General features: G+C 29.7%; 2 protein-coding genes across 6 annotated transcripts in view; one reads left to right on the forward strand and one right to left on the reverse strand.

Annotated features, from left to right (window-relative positions):
- LOC107995318 (BTB/POZ domain-containing protein 7) overlaps nt 1-8,901 on the forward strand; it is a 28,519-nt gene extending 19,618 nt beyond the window's left edge. For 3 of the 5 annotated variants that reach the window (XM_017052748.3, XM_028665515.2, XM_017052749.3), the window contains 2 exons: nt 64-276; nt 493-3,694. In XM_017052748.3, the coding sequence (XP_016908237.1) occupies nt 64-276; nt 493-780 (501 nt within the window). In that variant the 3' untranslated portion in view covers nt 781-3,694. Of the gene's footprint in view, nt 1-63; nt 277-492; nt 3,695-8,654 lie in introns of those variants that run through there. The other 2 variants (XR_009830870.1, XR_009830871.1) reach the window with 2 other exon arrangements.
- LOC107995298 (apolipophorins) overlaps nt 7,653-15,517 on the reverse strand; it is a 35,910-nt gene continuing 28,045 nt past the window's right edge. The window contains exons 15-26 of the mRNA XM_017052701.3: nt 14,849-15,422; nt 14,178-14,419; nt 13,466-13,688; nt 12,872-13,108; nt 12,274-12,410; nt 12,004-12,161; nt 11,466-11,649; nt 11,032-11,170; nt 9,972-10,160; nt 9,019-9,264; nt 8,706-8,903; nt 7,653-8,329 (exon numbers count right to left, since the gene is read on the reverse strand). Of these exons, the coding sequence (XP_016908190.2) occupies nt 8,300-8,329; nt 8,706-8,903; nt 9,019-9,264; nt 9,972-10,160; nt 11,032-11,170; nt 11,466-11,649; nt 12,004-12,161; nt 12,274-12,410; nt 12,872-13,108; nt 13,466-13,688; nt 14,178-14,419; nt 14,849-15,422 (2,557 nt within the window). The 3' untranslated portion in view covers nt 7,653-8,299. The remainder of the gene's footprint in view (nt 8,330-8,705; nt 8,904-9,018; nt 9,265-9,971; nt 10,161-11,031; nt 11,171-11,465; nt 11,650-12,003; nt 12,162-12,273; nt 12,411-12,871; nt 13,109-13,465; nt 13,689-14,177; nt 14,420-14,848; nt 15,423-15,517) is intronic.

The raw sequence follows: 15,517 nt of genomic DNA on the forward strand, positions 1-15,517 counted from the left end.
ATTTTAGATATATCTAACTTATAGAAATTGGATAATAAATATCTGTTTTATATTTTTTTGCAGAATACAGCTGCATACAATGTGAAAGAGCAAAATGAAAGGCTAACTGATATCGAAGATATGGATTCACCGGGTTTAGGGATCAATGCTAGAACAGTTCCATCATTGTGCTACGGAAGAAACATGACGTTTCCACGGCCAGCCTCTTCTTGCACTCATAGACATGAACTTCCAGCTATAGTCACAGAAGGCGAAAGTTGTAGACTCCTTGCTGAGGTAAATTTTAAATTATTAAATTATGAAAATAAATCGTAACCTCTTTTGATATAAAATTACTCAAATCTCCAATATTTTATATTTTGTTGTGACTTTTTTACTTTATTTAAAAAAAAATAACGACATTCTTAATTATGATTTAATGAAAATATTTTCTTAAAAACTATTTAAATCAATTTTCACTCTTCCATCTCTTACTTACTCTTACTTTTTCAGCAACAAGAGAACAATTCGTGTAGCGATGGACAATTGTCGGGTGTGATGCCGGATGTTGCGATGGCGACGGCTTCCTTTGGAGCATTGCAACTGATAGAGGAACAGGAGCTTGAATTGGATTTAGGAGATGGAACTTCTCATCTTCTGCAACATGTTTCACCTTCGAGCGGGACGATGGGATCCCATAGGTCCTCCCTTCCTCATCCTCATCAGAGGCACTACACTGGCCCGCCTCCTCCACCATACATGTACCACCGAGCTGGCACTGCCTTACCAAGATTTATTTAAGATTATTTTTAGAGATAAGAGGACTGTATGGCAACTATAATCATCCCTAAAAAGGGTAGTTCATTTAACGAACGAATATGGAATCACCAGATGTACTCTTCATGTACTGCCAAGTTTGTTCTCTCAGCAGTTAGATTAGAAGAAATCTCTCGGTTCGTCTACACGAAGATTTTAACGAAATTCAATGGATTCAGAGGTTGGATATTTTGATTAAATACCACAATATTATCGCGTCTGTACAGGATGTTTTTGAAAATTATTTAGGGTTAAAGAATGTTTGTGAAAACATTTAGAATTATTTATGAAGTTGGCTGAAAAGTTTTCTTATTTTTTTTTAAATTTGTTTTTGGAAATATTTTTATATTCGATTTAATATTATAAAACTATTTAACATAGATATTATTTTCAATGAAAGCTTTTACTTGATCACTATCCATAACATTTGATCTAGAAAGTCATATTTAATAAATTGTATAAATTCTTATCTTATGAAAGAAAATCTTTTTTATAAAAGAAAATTGACGATGATAAAACATGTGATCATTTATTGCATTTCATTATATATTATATTCATTATATTGAACTTACATAGCATTTTTATCTTTATGATATGTAATATAATAGTAACAACACATATCTTGTTATTTTATATTTAATTTAGTTAAATATAATTTAATTACTTGGAATTTTTTTATATATTCTAAAATGCATTTATTAAGCATTTTTTCTTGTTTTATATTATCAATTCAACCTACAAATTTATATAAAGAATTACAAATTCCATTTAATAAAAATACATTGTATTTCTATATAAAATTTAATTTAAACTATTTAATTTAATCTTTAATATTATTATATAATTATAAAATTAAATTTTATTCATGTTATTTCTAATACAAAAATCGCAGTAATCGATTTAATACAATATTTAATTATATTTATTGATTTTAATATCAATATAAAAAAATCATATAGAAAGGAATTGATATAATCAACAATCTAATGATATAAATTTTGAATATGAAACTTTTTGACCAACTTAATAGATAAATTAATTAAAACAAATTAATATTTAAAAATAATTTATTTTTCAAAACATCCTGTACAGTAATAAAAAAATGTATTAAAATATTCTAAAATAATACGTCCAAATTTCATTATAATCTTCGACACCAATCTCAGGTTTTATGTCAACTAGAAAATTCAAATTTTAGAAGTATTTTATACTTCAATGATACGCAAAATAAGCGTGTTACCTGCGAGAAGGTTTGTTTTAATTACTTTATAAAAGAAGACCTAAAAGGTGAACAATTTTCGCAGGTTTCGCGCCAAATATTCGAAATTATTTACATAGTCAACATTTGATTCGTTGACGATTGATTGGTGAGACATCTGCCGAGGCGTCTGTGATGCACGAAGACGTACTTCTTGTGGTTCTTGACGCGACGATGACTGTACGTCGATGAAAACTTCGTTCTTGCGGGTACAAATTTACAGTTACGACGAAGAAATAATTGTACGTACTAGTTTATTTAAGCGCAGCTTAACGAACGTAGAGGACCCCTTGGTTTCCAAGATATACATATACATATATACATATATATATATATTTATAATCGTAAGCTCGGGAGACAATTCGATCATGGAAAGTTCATGCTTGTTAGGTACAATCATGTAATAATAAATGTAACTTCTAGGTGCAGACGCGTGTGAGATGCAGATGTGGTTCATATGCACATATACATTCAGATACGTATAACGTCGTGATACAAATATACGTATGATTGTATATGTAGGTGCACAAATGCGCGAGCTCTCTAAGTACCACATACAGTGTTAATTAGACGATTCTGTCGCCGATGTTGCGAGAATGAGTGAATGTGTTAAAAAATGAGAATGAGAGAGAAGAAAGAATGAATTCAAGAGTAAAATTGAAGTATGAAATTAAAAAGAAAGAACGAGAGAAACAGAGTATATGTGTTATGAGTGGAAGAGAAAGAGAATGAAGACCACAGAGAAAACGTGCAGGTATATATAATCAGTGTTTATGAACAATCATTGTTCTTTGTTTGAAAGGAGACAAAGTTGTGGGTATGATCTTTGCTAATTCATATTATCTATGATATTCAATAAAAATTATTTAAATATTGGTAGATGCACTTTATCTTCGAGCAACGTTAAATTATTATTTTTTACGTCCAATCGATTGGGTGATTTTTTTGTGTTTAGATAAGACGCGCGTAGATATTTCTAAACGTATTTTTGTCAATTTTTGGCGTCGTTAATCGTTCCAAACGTAATATTTCGTATTGTTCGCTCATTGTACAATATTTCGAACATATCGTGTTCATAGTAGTCGAGAATCATGATCCTTGTTTTCGTATAACGATTATTCTTCAGATAGTTTCTTTCTTTTTTGTCATAAAAACATAGGTGAAATAAAACGTTGATTAACGAAAATTTGCGCTTCCGTCATTTTACATGATAGTAGGTCGATCAGAAGTTAAATTTTTTTACTGAAATCTAACCTAAAAATGCAAGATTGAGGACATGCAATGGCGAGTGTTGCCTTTTGCCATAATATAACAAGAAAATTATTCCTTTCTCATTAAAACTGTTGAAATTGTTACATAAGATTGATATTTAATTTATTTAAATAGAAGTTAAGTCTAAAGTTCACTTTTATTTCAGCAAATAAAATCAATGAGATTTGGCTCTCTTGTCATTGTCAACGTCCTCATTATGTATGTAGTTGAATGATGCAGTAGTTTCATAGGTAGTTATTTCTACCGTTAGATTTTGTTTAAATCGTTGTTATTTTCTCTTTTATCTATTTCCATTCCGTAGCGAAGACTTGAAGCTTTGTATATGGTATATTTTAATTTATAAATTATAAATCCATTTTCAAAATTTATAGCGTTTTTTAATTATTATATCCATATCAATTTTATTTACAATTGAAAAACTCAGTGCTGCAATTAAAGAACTTTTTGGGAAAATGATATATATCTATGAGATTTTTAATATATTACTATATACTTTTAATATATGGGATAAATGTAATAAATTTTAAATTAATATTTATTGTATAATCTTTTTTCTATGATTATTATTTAAGGAATATTCAAAAAAAAAACTTTCAATAGATTATTAAATTAGAATTGATTTTTAGTTCTTTTTAAGATAGTTTCAATTAATGATATAAAAAAAGTTAATAAAAATTAATAAAAGCATATATTCTTATTAAATTGAGCTTCTCAATTTCGACCAAATGATTTTATATATATACATCTCAATTTACGCTATTCTTTTTCCTTTTCTTGAATATTTTCCTTGTTTCAGTGATTGTGAATATGTTTTCTTAATTCAGTATGGTACACAGTATATCGTGAAAACATCTCTAAAACTAATTATAAACATAATAGTGATGATCACTAAAAAGGCAAAAAAAATTAATAGTATCTAAGAATAATGCATCATGGAAAGAAATTTATTTGAAATCATCGATAATTTATTGATTTATATAATGTTGAAATAAAATTGTATCTAATATTGTTATTTAATATTTATTTATTTCAACATTTAACATGATATGACTTATTTATATTCTCGTAAATATAGCAAAAATTGATATTTTTTATCTCCTAAATTTAATATGATACGCAATTTTTATAGTTGGATTTAAATTCATTACATATAAGTAACCATTTTACCTTTAACAATAAATCAAATTTTAATTGTAATTGATTTTTTTTTACATTATTAAATAACAGATATTTTATGTATGCATATGTATGCATATGTATGTAAAATTTATATAAATTGTATTAGTTTTAGAAAATTAACTTAAAAAAGACTGAAAATATTTTATTATTTTATACGGAAATATATATTTATATCAATAATCTATTGATTTAAAATATTTATTATAAATATTTATTATATATATTATATAAGCAAAGATTTTCAATATCTATTATTATTGTTATAATAATGAATTTTTATACTATACAATAGATATTTATAAAGTCGATACAATTTAGCTTTCTTTAAATTAAAAATAATTTCAATCTCATTTTCAAATGTTCCTCATTTTTTTAAATTAACGCAAATTAATTATCGGTTTCAATCTATCGGTTTTTTGATCAAATCATTTTTGATATTACATTCCATTAAAATGACTAGATTAAATGGTAAACGAAAAAATGTATACATTGAAAAATATTAATTCTTTGCTCGAAGAAGATTGCGATTCGTTCACTGAATAAATCGGATAGAGAATAAATATGGAAGGAAAAAAATATAAAGAATAGATTGATTGTAAAAATCCATTGTTTCCTGGAAGAATTTAATCTCGGCTTTGCGATAACTGTTTGTTGTTATAAAACAAAATTCTGTTTCAGAAGGATAATTGAAATTTCATCTTTCACAAGTCATAGATAGAATTATATATATATAAATTGAAAAGGTCAAGTCGGCGAATTCAAAAATGTATATAGATCAAAGATAAATAAATTAAAAATAGATATATCAAAGAAAAAACGAATATGTCAAAGGTGTAATGAGATTTTAAAAGGTCTTATGAAAACAAATGTGAAAATCTATTAGATATATAGGAATTTTATAAATAAATTTGCTTATGCAATGCAAACTTATAACGTATAACGTATAACGAACACAGAAATAGCTGTACGGATCCATAATGTCAACGATCTGTGCAAACCAGATGGACCGCGCGAGTTGAAGAGGTGGTCGTCAAAGGGTTAAGTAGTCTCGCATCAGACAAGTAGGTCAGCGAAGTAGATCTGTCTGCTGTAGATTATAGATACAACTTGTATGTCGTCGAGTGACTTGAATCTCGAGCTTCATTTAGAAATCTTTATGTAGCAAGCCGATTCTTTTTTCAATAATAACAGTAGTTAATTCTTTTCTTTTTTCAATTTTTTTTTATCAATATCAGATGAATTAAAATAGAAAAATTAATTTTGTTTAAAGAAAAATTATAAAAGTAAAGAAATAAATGAAATCGAATCATTATAAGAAATAATCGATCAAAATTAATAACTTAATAATTAGAAAAAAAAAAAGGTAGAAGTATGAATTATTTTTTTAAATTTTGAAGAATATAGTTTATGAACAATTGTAAAGAAATAATATAACTTAAAGAGACAAATTTCTGTAGAAGAAAATATTTTAAAGTTAAAATAGATATATTTGAATTTATGGAAATATATTGAAATTTTATGCTCTATGTATATATAACAGGGAAAAGATAGTTGAGGAAAAATACAATGAAGATTTTCAAATAATTCGATTTGCTACACAACGAAGCATAAGGTTTCTCGAATTGAATTGTCGAGTAGAGTTACGCTCTAATTCTCAATTTTAATTCGAGCTTAGCCGGTGTATGTTTAATGATAAGATTTATCACATAGCATATATCGTACAATATATATATTGCGCTAATAAATTTCTTTTATCAACAATTCAAATAATTCACTTTTACTTTGAGATCAAAAGGATTTAAATTGAACAATCTAAATCATTTTATTGATACGTGATAACGTATCTATATTTTAATTAAAAATAAACAGATAAATAAAAATATGGAGTCAGAGATTTTATAATTAATAATAATTAAGATAAGAATCTTTATTGTGTGAATAAGTACTGTGTAATAAGTAATATAGTAGTAATAACTCTTATTGCGAGTTTTTTTCGTAAATTTTCAAAATATTCTAATCATTAATCATAAAAGAATAACTTACAGATAATTTAAGGCAAACATTTTAAAAATAAGTATAACGTTTGATAGTCGTTATCTGATCTGTATCTCTCTTATTAAACCAGTCAAGAAATTTTGATTTCAAACATAGATATATTATGTGAGAAACGTGTGCATGCATTAACGTGACCGACATACAATTAACGTCACAGCTAAGGAGAGATGCTTAAAAAAACTTTTCGATCACGTAAATGTGCCTAAAAAAGAATTATAGTTATTATATATATTTGTTATTATGAATTATAGTTATTATATATATTATATATATTTATATATAGTATATTTGGTTATTATATTTTAAAAGTTTGTCAAAGGAAAGAAATGAGAAAAAGACAAGTTTGAGGAAGAAAAATGAGAAAGAATGAAAACGAATATATATATAATAAAAAAAGATAAAAACAGAAGTGAAATATCTTTTCAAAGAGGAAAATTACTATAAATTATTAATTTATACAATTTAAAATATGAATTGCAAGCATGAAGATAATTGTGATATTTGAAACTTTGTTGTGTTCAAAAAATAACATCAAAGACAAACGAATCGACATTTCATTCGAATTTCGTGATTATGATTTTTATTTTTTTTTGATTCTAAATTCATGAATACTTATTAATGGATACGATTTCGATTTGAAATCATTGCTTTTGACTATTCAATTTTTAATAAATTTCTTCCTTTAAAACTCTTTTTTAATTATATTTCAGTTAGCAAAAATACTTTGATCTCCATAAATTAAAATATATATGTATACATTTTTTTTCTAAAAAATTGTGACGATTTTAATTAAGTATAAATCTGAATGACTATGAAAATTAAAAATTGAAAAAGAAATATCGAGAATAGAATTATTTTAGAAGAAACGTATTATATACTCAATTAAAATTTTTTCACAATTGTTTTATTCCATGTCCGAGAATATATACGTGTATAAAAAAATGATTTGCGTTGAATGAAATTTTGATGAAATAATAAATATCATTTCATCTTTTTTTTTTAATTTTCATTCATCATTATTATCCTTGTAAAATTTTCTTTTCGCATTGATTCGTGAATTAAGGATAGGATGAATAACAAATAAAATCAAAGTTAAATTTAAGAACAATGTATGTATATTTCTTCACAAGCCATATCATCTAGCGCGTAAAATCGTTTCGTATCGATGATAAACGGTACGATGGTCGGTATTGAATTCAGATTAACCCCCCGAGTCTCGTACAGCATCGGTATCTTAATTTAATAAAAGTAAGCCGTACAAATCGTACCGTAAATCGAATCGATGTCCCGTATTACGTGGACGAGGATACATCGCGTTTTTAACATTCGTACAAATTATAATATATTCATTTTATTTTATTTGTCGCACACATTTAACATTATTAATACCTGTGTTTACTCAGGGTAAGAACTTATTCTAAGTCGTGATCGATATACAGTTGGGCCACGTTGTGGAACAATTCGTGTTTTTCGTTGTTGCGAAAAAGTATAAAAGATTATTTACAAAAAAAAAAAAAAATTAAAAAAATATCATCGAAGCGAATTTTAACGGAACGAAAATGAAGTTTTTCAGTCCTCGGTTGTGATTACTCTCAATTGTGGCCCTCCCTGTCGCTGGGAGGTCTGATGATCTTAATTTGCTTACAAATATCGAAAATACGTCTGCCGTAGTATAACAAAGTAACAAACACAATATACCTAAATTAATTAGTAATTATGGGATGCGCGACGGTCTCGCTTTAACCCTTCGCTCCTCCTTTCGCGGATCTCTGAAATAGATATATACACGATTATTATATACCTGAAAATTCAACTTTATCACTGAAAAATGAAAGTTATTTCAACAAGAATTACAATTTAAAATTAACATTTAAATAATTCGTGTCAATATCTAGATATATATCTAGATATTTCTGTACTTTCAAATACGTATTTAAAATTAAATTTAAAATAATTCTCAACAATTTTTCAAATAATAGAAAAATTATATTGACGTAAGGATTAATGAAGATATCGGTAATGGAAAACGAGCGAGAATTCCTTGAATTATTTAAAAAGAAAAAAACAATTCACAATGTTTTTCATGCTTTATAGAAAGTTTCAAGGAAAGGAAAGGAGTTAAGTAACGGAAATTGGACTACTTACCGGAACTTCCTTTCGACCTACGATCTTACACTTAGAGCGTCCTATCATACCGTATTCGTACAAGCACGAGCAATCTTTCTCAAATTCTACGTTGACGAGGCTATCTGCGATTCTCTTTGCTGCCACTTGGACGAATTGCTTCTTCTGATTCGACTTGGCGTCCAAGAAGTTGTTAGAGCTGAACGCGGCACCGCCAGACTGCAATATGATCTCAGGTAAATAACGCTCGATTCACTCAACTCTTCTAACTTTTGACGGGCTCAAAAAAAAAAAATCCCTAATAATAGATGAGGATCACTTGTTGAACACTTACGAAAACCGCGAAGTCAGCGCAGACGTCCTTGATCGCTGGTACGAGATTGCTCTTCATGTCTGTGCTTCCGGTGAGTGGTTTCTTCTTGCTGTCAGCGAACGTGTACACGTTGTCTTGGTCGTAAGCGACGATATTTTTCTGAGGCTTGCCCGAGACGAGAAGCTCTTTCGGATACGACACGTGGTAATAGGTGAGTCCCAAATCACGATATATTTTAAGACCGAGTATAAGTCTAAGTTGCTGCAACTGGGAATTAGAAATGGATAATTTAAAGTGTTAATTATAATTGCATTTAAACATATACAAAATGTAGAAAAATAGAGAAATAAATTAATAACATTCTCGAATTAATAGAATAATCATAATATAAAGTTTATTAATATATTATTCAGAATTATAGAAAATTTTTTTCCTTATCGTTTTTAAAAGAATATCCAAGCATATGTCAAGTAATTTTATTTATAAAGAAAATATTTCTGTTTCTAATTCTTAAAAATCTAAATAAGAGTCTATTTAAAAATGATTGATCAAATCAAAATATAGTCATAGTTCAGATCTGAATTTCAATAATAAAATCAATTATTTCAAGTATATATCTGACATTGATTAATGGGTTCTCGAAACACATAGGTCAATCAGTCAATAGTAGATTATAGTAATGAATTGATTTTGGACAAATTATAGAGATAATTGCTTAATTACTCCTAATTTTGGTTAATTCTGACTGATTGCTACCCACACAAAATTACTGATAATTACTGATTAATTACTGTGATTATCAATGCCGAACTTTATCTTCCCTATAAATTACCACCGTGTCACCTCCCCAATTCAATCCTTGAAAGATAGCAATAATCGATCCTTTGAAACGTGGACGTTAAGGGGATATTATATATAGAAATATATAGAAAATATTTATGTATATAAATGTTTTATAAAAAACAAAAACTTACCGAAATGGGGAATGGGCTCTTCTCGCAGGGGTTCGCGATCACCCCAACCACAGCTCTCGCAGCATCAGGTCTAAATGGATATCGAATAGCTGCCTCGTAAGCATCGGTCAATTTGAAAGTACCTAATTCGACATCCATTCTCTGGTGTAGATAATCAATTTTTTTCTCCGTGTTGCCTTCTTTCGCTTCCTAGAAATCATTAATTTTTTTTTAACGCGCAAAATATAACGATTATTTCCGCGAAATGTTTATAAATTATGCTAACGAGTGTAATTATCGAATAAAGAAAAACCAGAATAGATTTATTGGCTGATTGATCATCGCATTGTTGCAATATATATATGATAAAAATAAATCAAAAAAAGATCAGCATTCGATAACTTTAACTTCATAATTTCAAATTCAAATCGAAACAATATTGATCGACTGATAATATGCTAATAATAAATTCTTCGGTAAATAATGAGACGTTTCGAATGAAATTAGAAAAAAAAATCTGTTTCATGTAACGAGCAAAAATATGATAAGAGATTATGATTTAACTTCTATATATGGAAACTTAGTTGAATTAATTATGTATAGAAATCTCGCGTGGAACGATTTGTTTTCTAAACAAGAATATTAATGATGTCGGTCGAATGATGGCGCGCAAAAACATTTCATCTCACGTCGACCGGAAGTACGATGGAATTCCAAACAGATCGTTAATGTTTATTTCATTATACATTCGGATTTATCATGTATCGCTTTGATGGACTAATGAAATATGTATCCATGCGAATGAAAGAATGATTCGAATTTCATTCAAGATTTTTCTAGCATTGCAACGATAACATTTCATTCATCTATTTGATAATATAAAAACATTATTTCTAATTTTTAAAGCATTAAATTTCGTTACGAATTCTTTGTGTCGTGGAAAAAATTAATAAACCGATGAATTTTTTTTAAAGAATAGTTTGTCACGAAATAATATAAAATGCATCATGGGCTTTCGATAAATATAATTTCGAGAGAAATTTTTCGAAAAATACCGTATAATCGTTTTCTGTAGAATTACCTGATAAGAAATTATTGGTTTTCCTTCCTCGAACTTCATATTTTTGACTTCACCATCGATGTTGGTATCGCCATTTAATGTAAAGTGTTGTGGCCATTTCATCATCTCGCTGTATCCGATTAATCCAATGTGCACGTCTCTGTGAAATCAATTGTTTTAAAAAATTGTAAATACGAATCGACAGGAATCCGTATCCGAAAATTTCTGAAAGATATTTTCACTATATTTATGGCGTTATTGAAAAATTCTAAATATCTAACTTGATTCTTCTTCGTTGATTTTATGTAGCTACATATTTCTACATATTGTAGGTATTTCTTTTAAAGAAGAATAAAATTTGTATTGAGAGAAAAATAATCACAGTTGATTAGAATTTCTTGGACGAAAGAATGGAAGAATATAACATAACTATGAATATAATAGAAGGGACTTACGTTACTCCTTGTTGTTTCAATTCCTCCCTAAGTTCAGACATTAAAGGTGTAATCATTTCCTTGTACACTTTATCGTTCGGTATCTGTTGTTCGATTACAAAAATAACATCAGCCTCTTTCTTCGGTACCTTTACGCTGAACGAGTCGCCTATGTCGATTTTGTTCCCGCCCACTTTGCAATTTGCTGAAAGTAAATGGAAAATAATTGATTTTTTTCCTTCGATACGATCTTCACTAGTGTTCACTTTATTATCTAAGAGCTAAAAATATTTTACATTTAAAAGAAATAAAACTTTCGATGCGATTAATTAAATCTATCATTCTCTCGTTTATTTAATATAAATATATATATACGTTCTTTAAAATTTGCCATCTTTCCAATAAAAGATTTTAAAAGAAGAATCGAATTCCCTCTTATTTCCTATATTTTCTTTATTATTCAAAATTTAGAATTTTGTTTAGTAGAAAAATAAATGGGATCAAAAGTCGAATAGCATCGAATTCTATTCTATAAAGATTATAGAATTGAGGAACGTACTGCAAGACGGTGGTATATGAGTAGACATGACTCCTTGCGCATAGCAAGCATAATGATAAGCTGTGGCTATTATGCAAGCTCCAGCCGGTGTGCCAGCGGCAATTGCATGATCGCAGGCATCGCGATATAGAGACGGTTTGACGATATTGAAGCAAGATCTGTAATTATTTCATCATCGTTATGTTATTCCAATGAAATTGTTTCCTCGGAACCTTTAAGAATAGGAATAATGTAATCAACCTAACGAAACAAAATAATAATTTTACGTACTTCAGAGGTGAATTTTCGCCAGTGAAGTAATCGGTACAAACTGGGGTACGTTCATTGTGTTGCTCGACCGCTGTCGCCTCTGAACATTCGCTCTTCAATTTGTACGCGTTTCCAAATTCTGTTCCACTTTCGGTGATCTGGGAAATATAAGAAAAAAAAATTGCTCACTAAATTGTTCGTTTCTTCAACTAACGTTAATCCCAATGAATTTCATAATCCTTTACTTAAATATTCTCACAAAAAATAATATACAAGAATTGAAATTAAATCGAAATTAAATAATAAAATATAAGGATTTTAATTTAAATCATTAGAAACTGAATTGAAATTTCATCGTTTAACACGTAAAATATTAAATTTATTTCAAAGTTAAAGAAAAAGCATATTTTCATCGAAAAATTTCTGCGATCGGTCTGCAATTCGGTCTCTAAATCTACCCTCGCAACCGTTGAAGGACCGTTACCCTTTAAAGATCGAACGATACTAGGTTCGGCACGTGAATACCTTGTTAATCCATGAGCACTTTGACTTCCACGAATTGCCAAGTTTCGTGTGCGAGGAAGGCATTAAAAAACTTTGCGACACGACAAATGCATACCTTTCCAGAGGGCAAAGTATAGTCGTCATACGGCTCGTTATTCGCGTCGCCCAGGATTCCACGCAGTTTGCCATGGTAGAAGCCGGAAACGTAGACAGCACAAATCATAGGTGCCTTGCTCGTGCATGTAACGCGAACACCGTAATCGGATTTGATATTGCCGTATGGTGGGAACAGATAAGCGTGCAAATTCTTCGTGTGCGCCGGATAATCGGCTGGTTTGTTGTTCACTAGAATCTGAAAAGCGAGCGATTATGTCCGTGTCTAGGCATTATTCAATCCTTTGATGTGTGTATTTAACATCGTAAGAAATTATTTCTTGAGTATATATCGTTAGAACCATGCGAATAAATTTGAAAATTTCGCGAGGTTGGGGGAGCACAATTTTTCGAGAACAATCGTTTCGAATTATTCCATAATAAAGTAAAATTTTTGTAAATTATTCTCGAGAATAATTAGAATAATTTTCCAGCCCTCTACTTCTTTATGATTAGATGTTAATTATCTATCTCTTCTAATAATGAACATTTTTTGATCTTTTCTTGTTTGCAATCGATGATTTGCAAAAAATTGTACATGAATGTTATCACTTACATTTCCGTTGTTCTTGATTGCGATGCTTTCCTTAGGCTCGGTGAGCGTGACACTGATAAGGATACCGTTATTAAAGTTAGCCACGACAGAGAAATTGCCGTCCTGCATATCTTGTGCAAGGATATAGGTGCAGGATCCAGCCATCGTTAGGTGACGTCCATCGAACGTGAAGAAGTGTCCTCCGTCAGTAACGACAGCCGACTTTCTGAACAATGACGTCGGTCTGAAACGTCAGAAACGAAAATTTTCTAAATTTTCTAAATGTTTCTTAAAGGGTTTCTAAATGTTTCTTAAATTTACATAATATCGATTTTCAATCATTCAAATACATTAAATCACACCTATCCGTGGTAAAAAAAATATTTTCGAAAGATATCGCTTTATAGAAAAATTTCTATATATTTCGATTTCAAAAATTTATATTTATAATTCCGATAATTTACGTCATCCGAATAAAATCTGAAATAAAAAAAAATGTAAATTGAAGTTTTCAAACAATTATATAATTACGAATGATAAGACAAAAGCAATTCCGTAATACATCCGTCATAATGTGTCGTAACAGCAGGAAATGCTATAAATAACTTCTTTGAAAATCGTGTAAAGTTAAAATGGAGGTGCAACGTATTAGTTTGCATCTGTCACTCTAATTTAACCAGTTTTGTATCGCGTAACAATTGAACACACACATATTTCTCAGAAATTCGTTTACCTGTAAGTGTAATATAGATCCCCAAGCGTTGGTAACTCTCTGTTACGCAAGAGATTCCAGACGGAGAGCTTTAAGGCTGAGATGGTCGGCAACTTGGACAAAAGGCCGAGATCCGGGGTCTGAATCGAAATTAATCCCCAAACGTTCTCCAACGATGATTGTTTCTGCGCCAGAGCCACGATTGATTGAACCGCGGCCGCCAGACTCGTGTAGATCTTCTTGAGCTCGCTCATATCGTCGATCTGTCGATCGAAACAAAAAAAGAACTAAATTTCTAGATTTATTCTATTTTATTTCGGGAGATCTTTCATTTTGATACATAGCATAGCGTGCGAAAGTTTTTGGCCTACTTCTTCAACTTATTTAGTTAAATGGTAATAATCTTTTAGACGAGTACACGCCATCGACGAAAAATTTTCCAAGACCTTTTACATTTCTGGTTCTGTAATGCGAATAATGCGAGAAAAGAAAAAAGAAAATGAAACCAGATTGTAAAATAGTATCGAAATTGTAAAAAAGAAAATCTTCTTCTCTTGAAAAATGTTATTCGTAAAAAAAGGATACATCGTACAATTTTATTATGCAAATTTAAAAGCATAAAAACTTGTCGCCAAGCTTATCCCCAAAAAGATTATTGCAATTAAAAATCTAAAAATTTTCGTAGAACGTACCTTCTCTCGTTTTACGTGTTTGATAATATATTGGCAAATGATATCGACAAAATGTCTTAATTCTTCGGTGGGCAGTATATTCTTTCCAAGTTTGCACAATTCTTCGAGCGAGTTCAAAATATTATCCGGTATTTGGAAGTTCTTCAGCTCTTCCAACCTCTCCTTTATGGTTTCGTAAATTGGCAAAGCTTTCAATTGGTTAATAAGCAGAGAGCAGAACTCGTTGAGGTTGTGCTTGATCTGTTCCAATCCCTTGAATACGATCTTGGCGATGTCCTGGCTCATTCCGGAAATAACGTTCAACACGTCCTTTATTTCCTTTTGGTGGTCGTTTATCAAATTCAGAACTGCTTGAAGATACGTGTTGGCGAGTTTCATCACGGCATCGAGGATTTCCAATACTTGGTGGAATATTTTATCGTATGATTCCTTTAATTTAGGGTACATCGAGTTGACGGCTTGCTTCAGGTTGTTTGTTAGACTGTTCAGCGTTTCTTTCAACTTCTCCAAACCATGGGCGATTCGTTTCATGGTTTCCGTGAGGATTTCGAAGAGGGCGCCGAAATACTTGCGCCTTGAAAAAGAATATATCATTTTTTTTTTAATTTTAAATTTCCTTTTAATCTCGTGAGAGAAAAATATAGATGGGACAATTTTTCTAAATTTGAA

Source organism: Apis cerana, linkage group LG8 (genome assembly GCF_029169275.1).
Source record: "Apis cerana isolate GH-2021 linkage group LG8, AcerK_1.0, whole genome shotgun sequence".
NCBI classification, from domain to species: Eukaryota; Metazoa; Arthropoda; class Insecta; order Hymenoptera; family Apidae; genus Apis; species Apis cerana.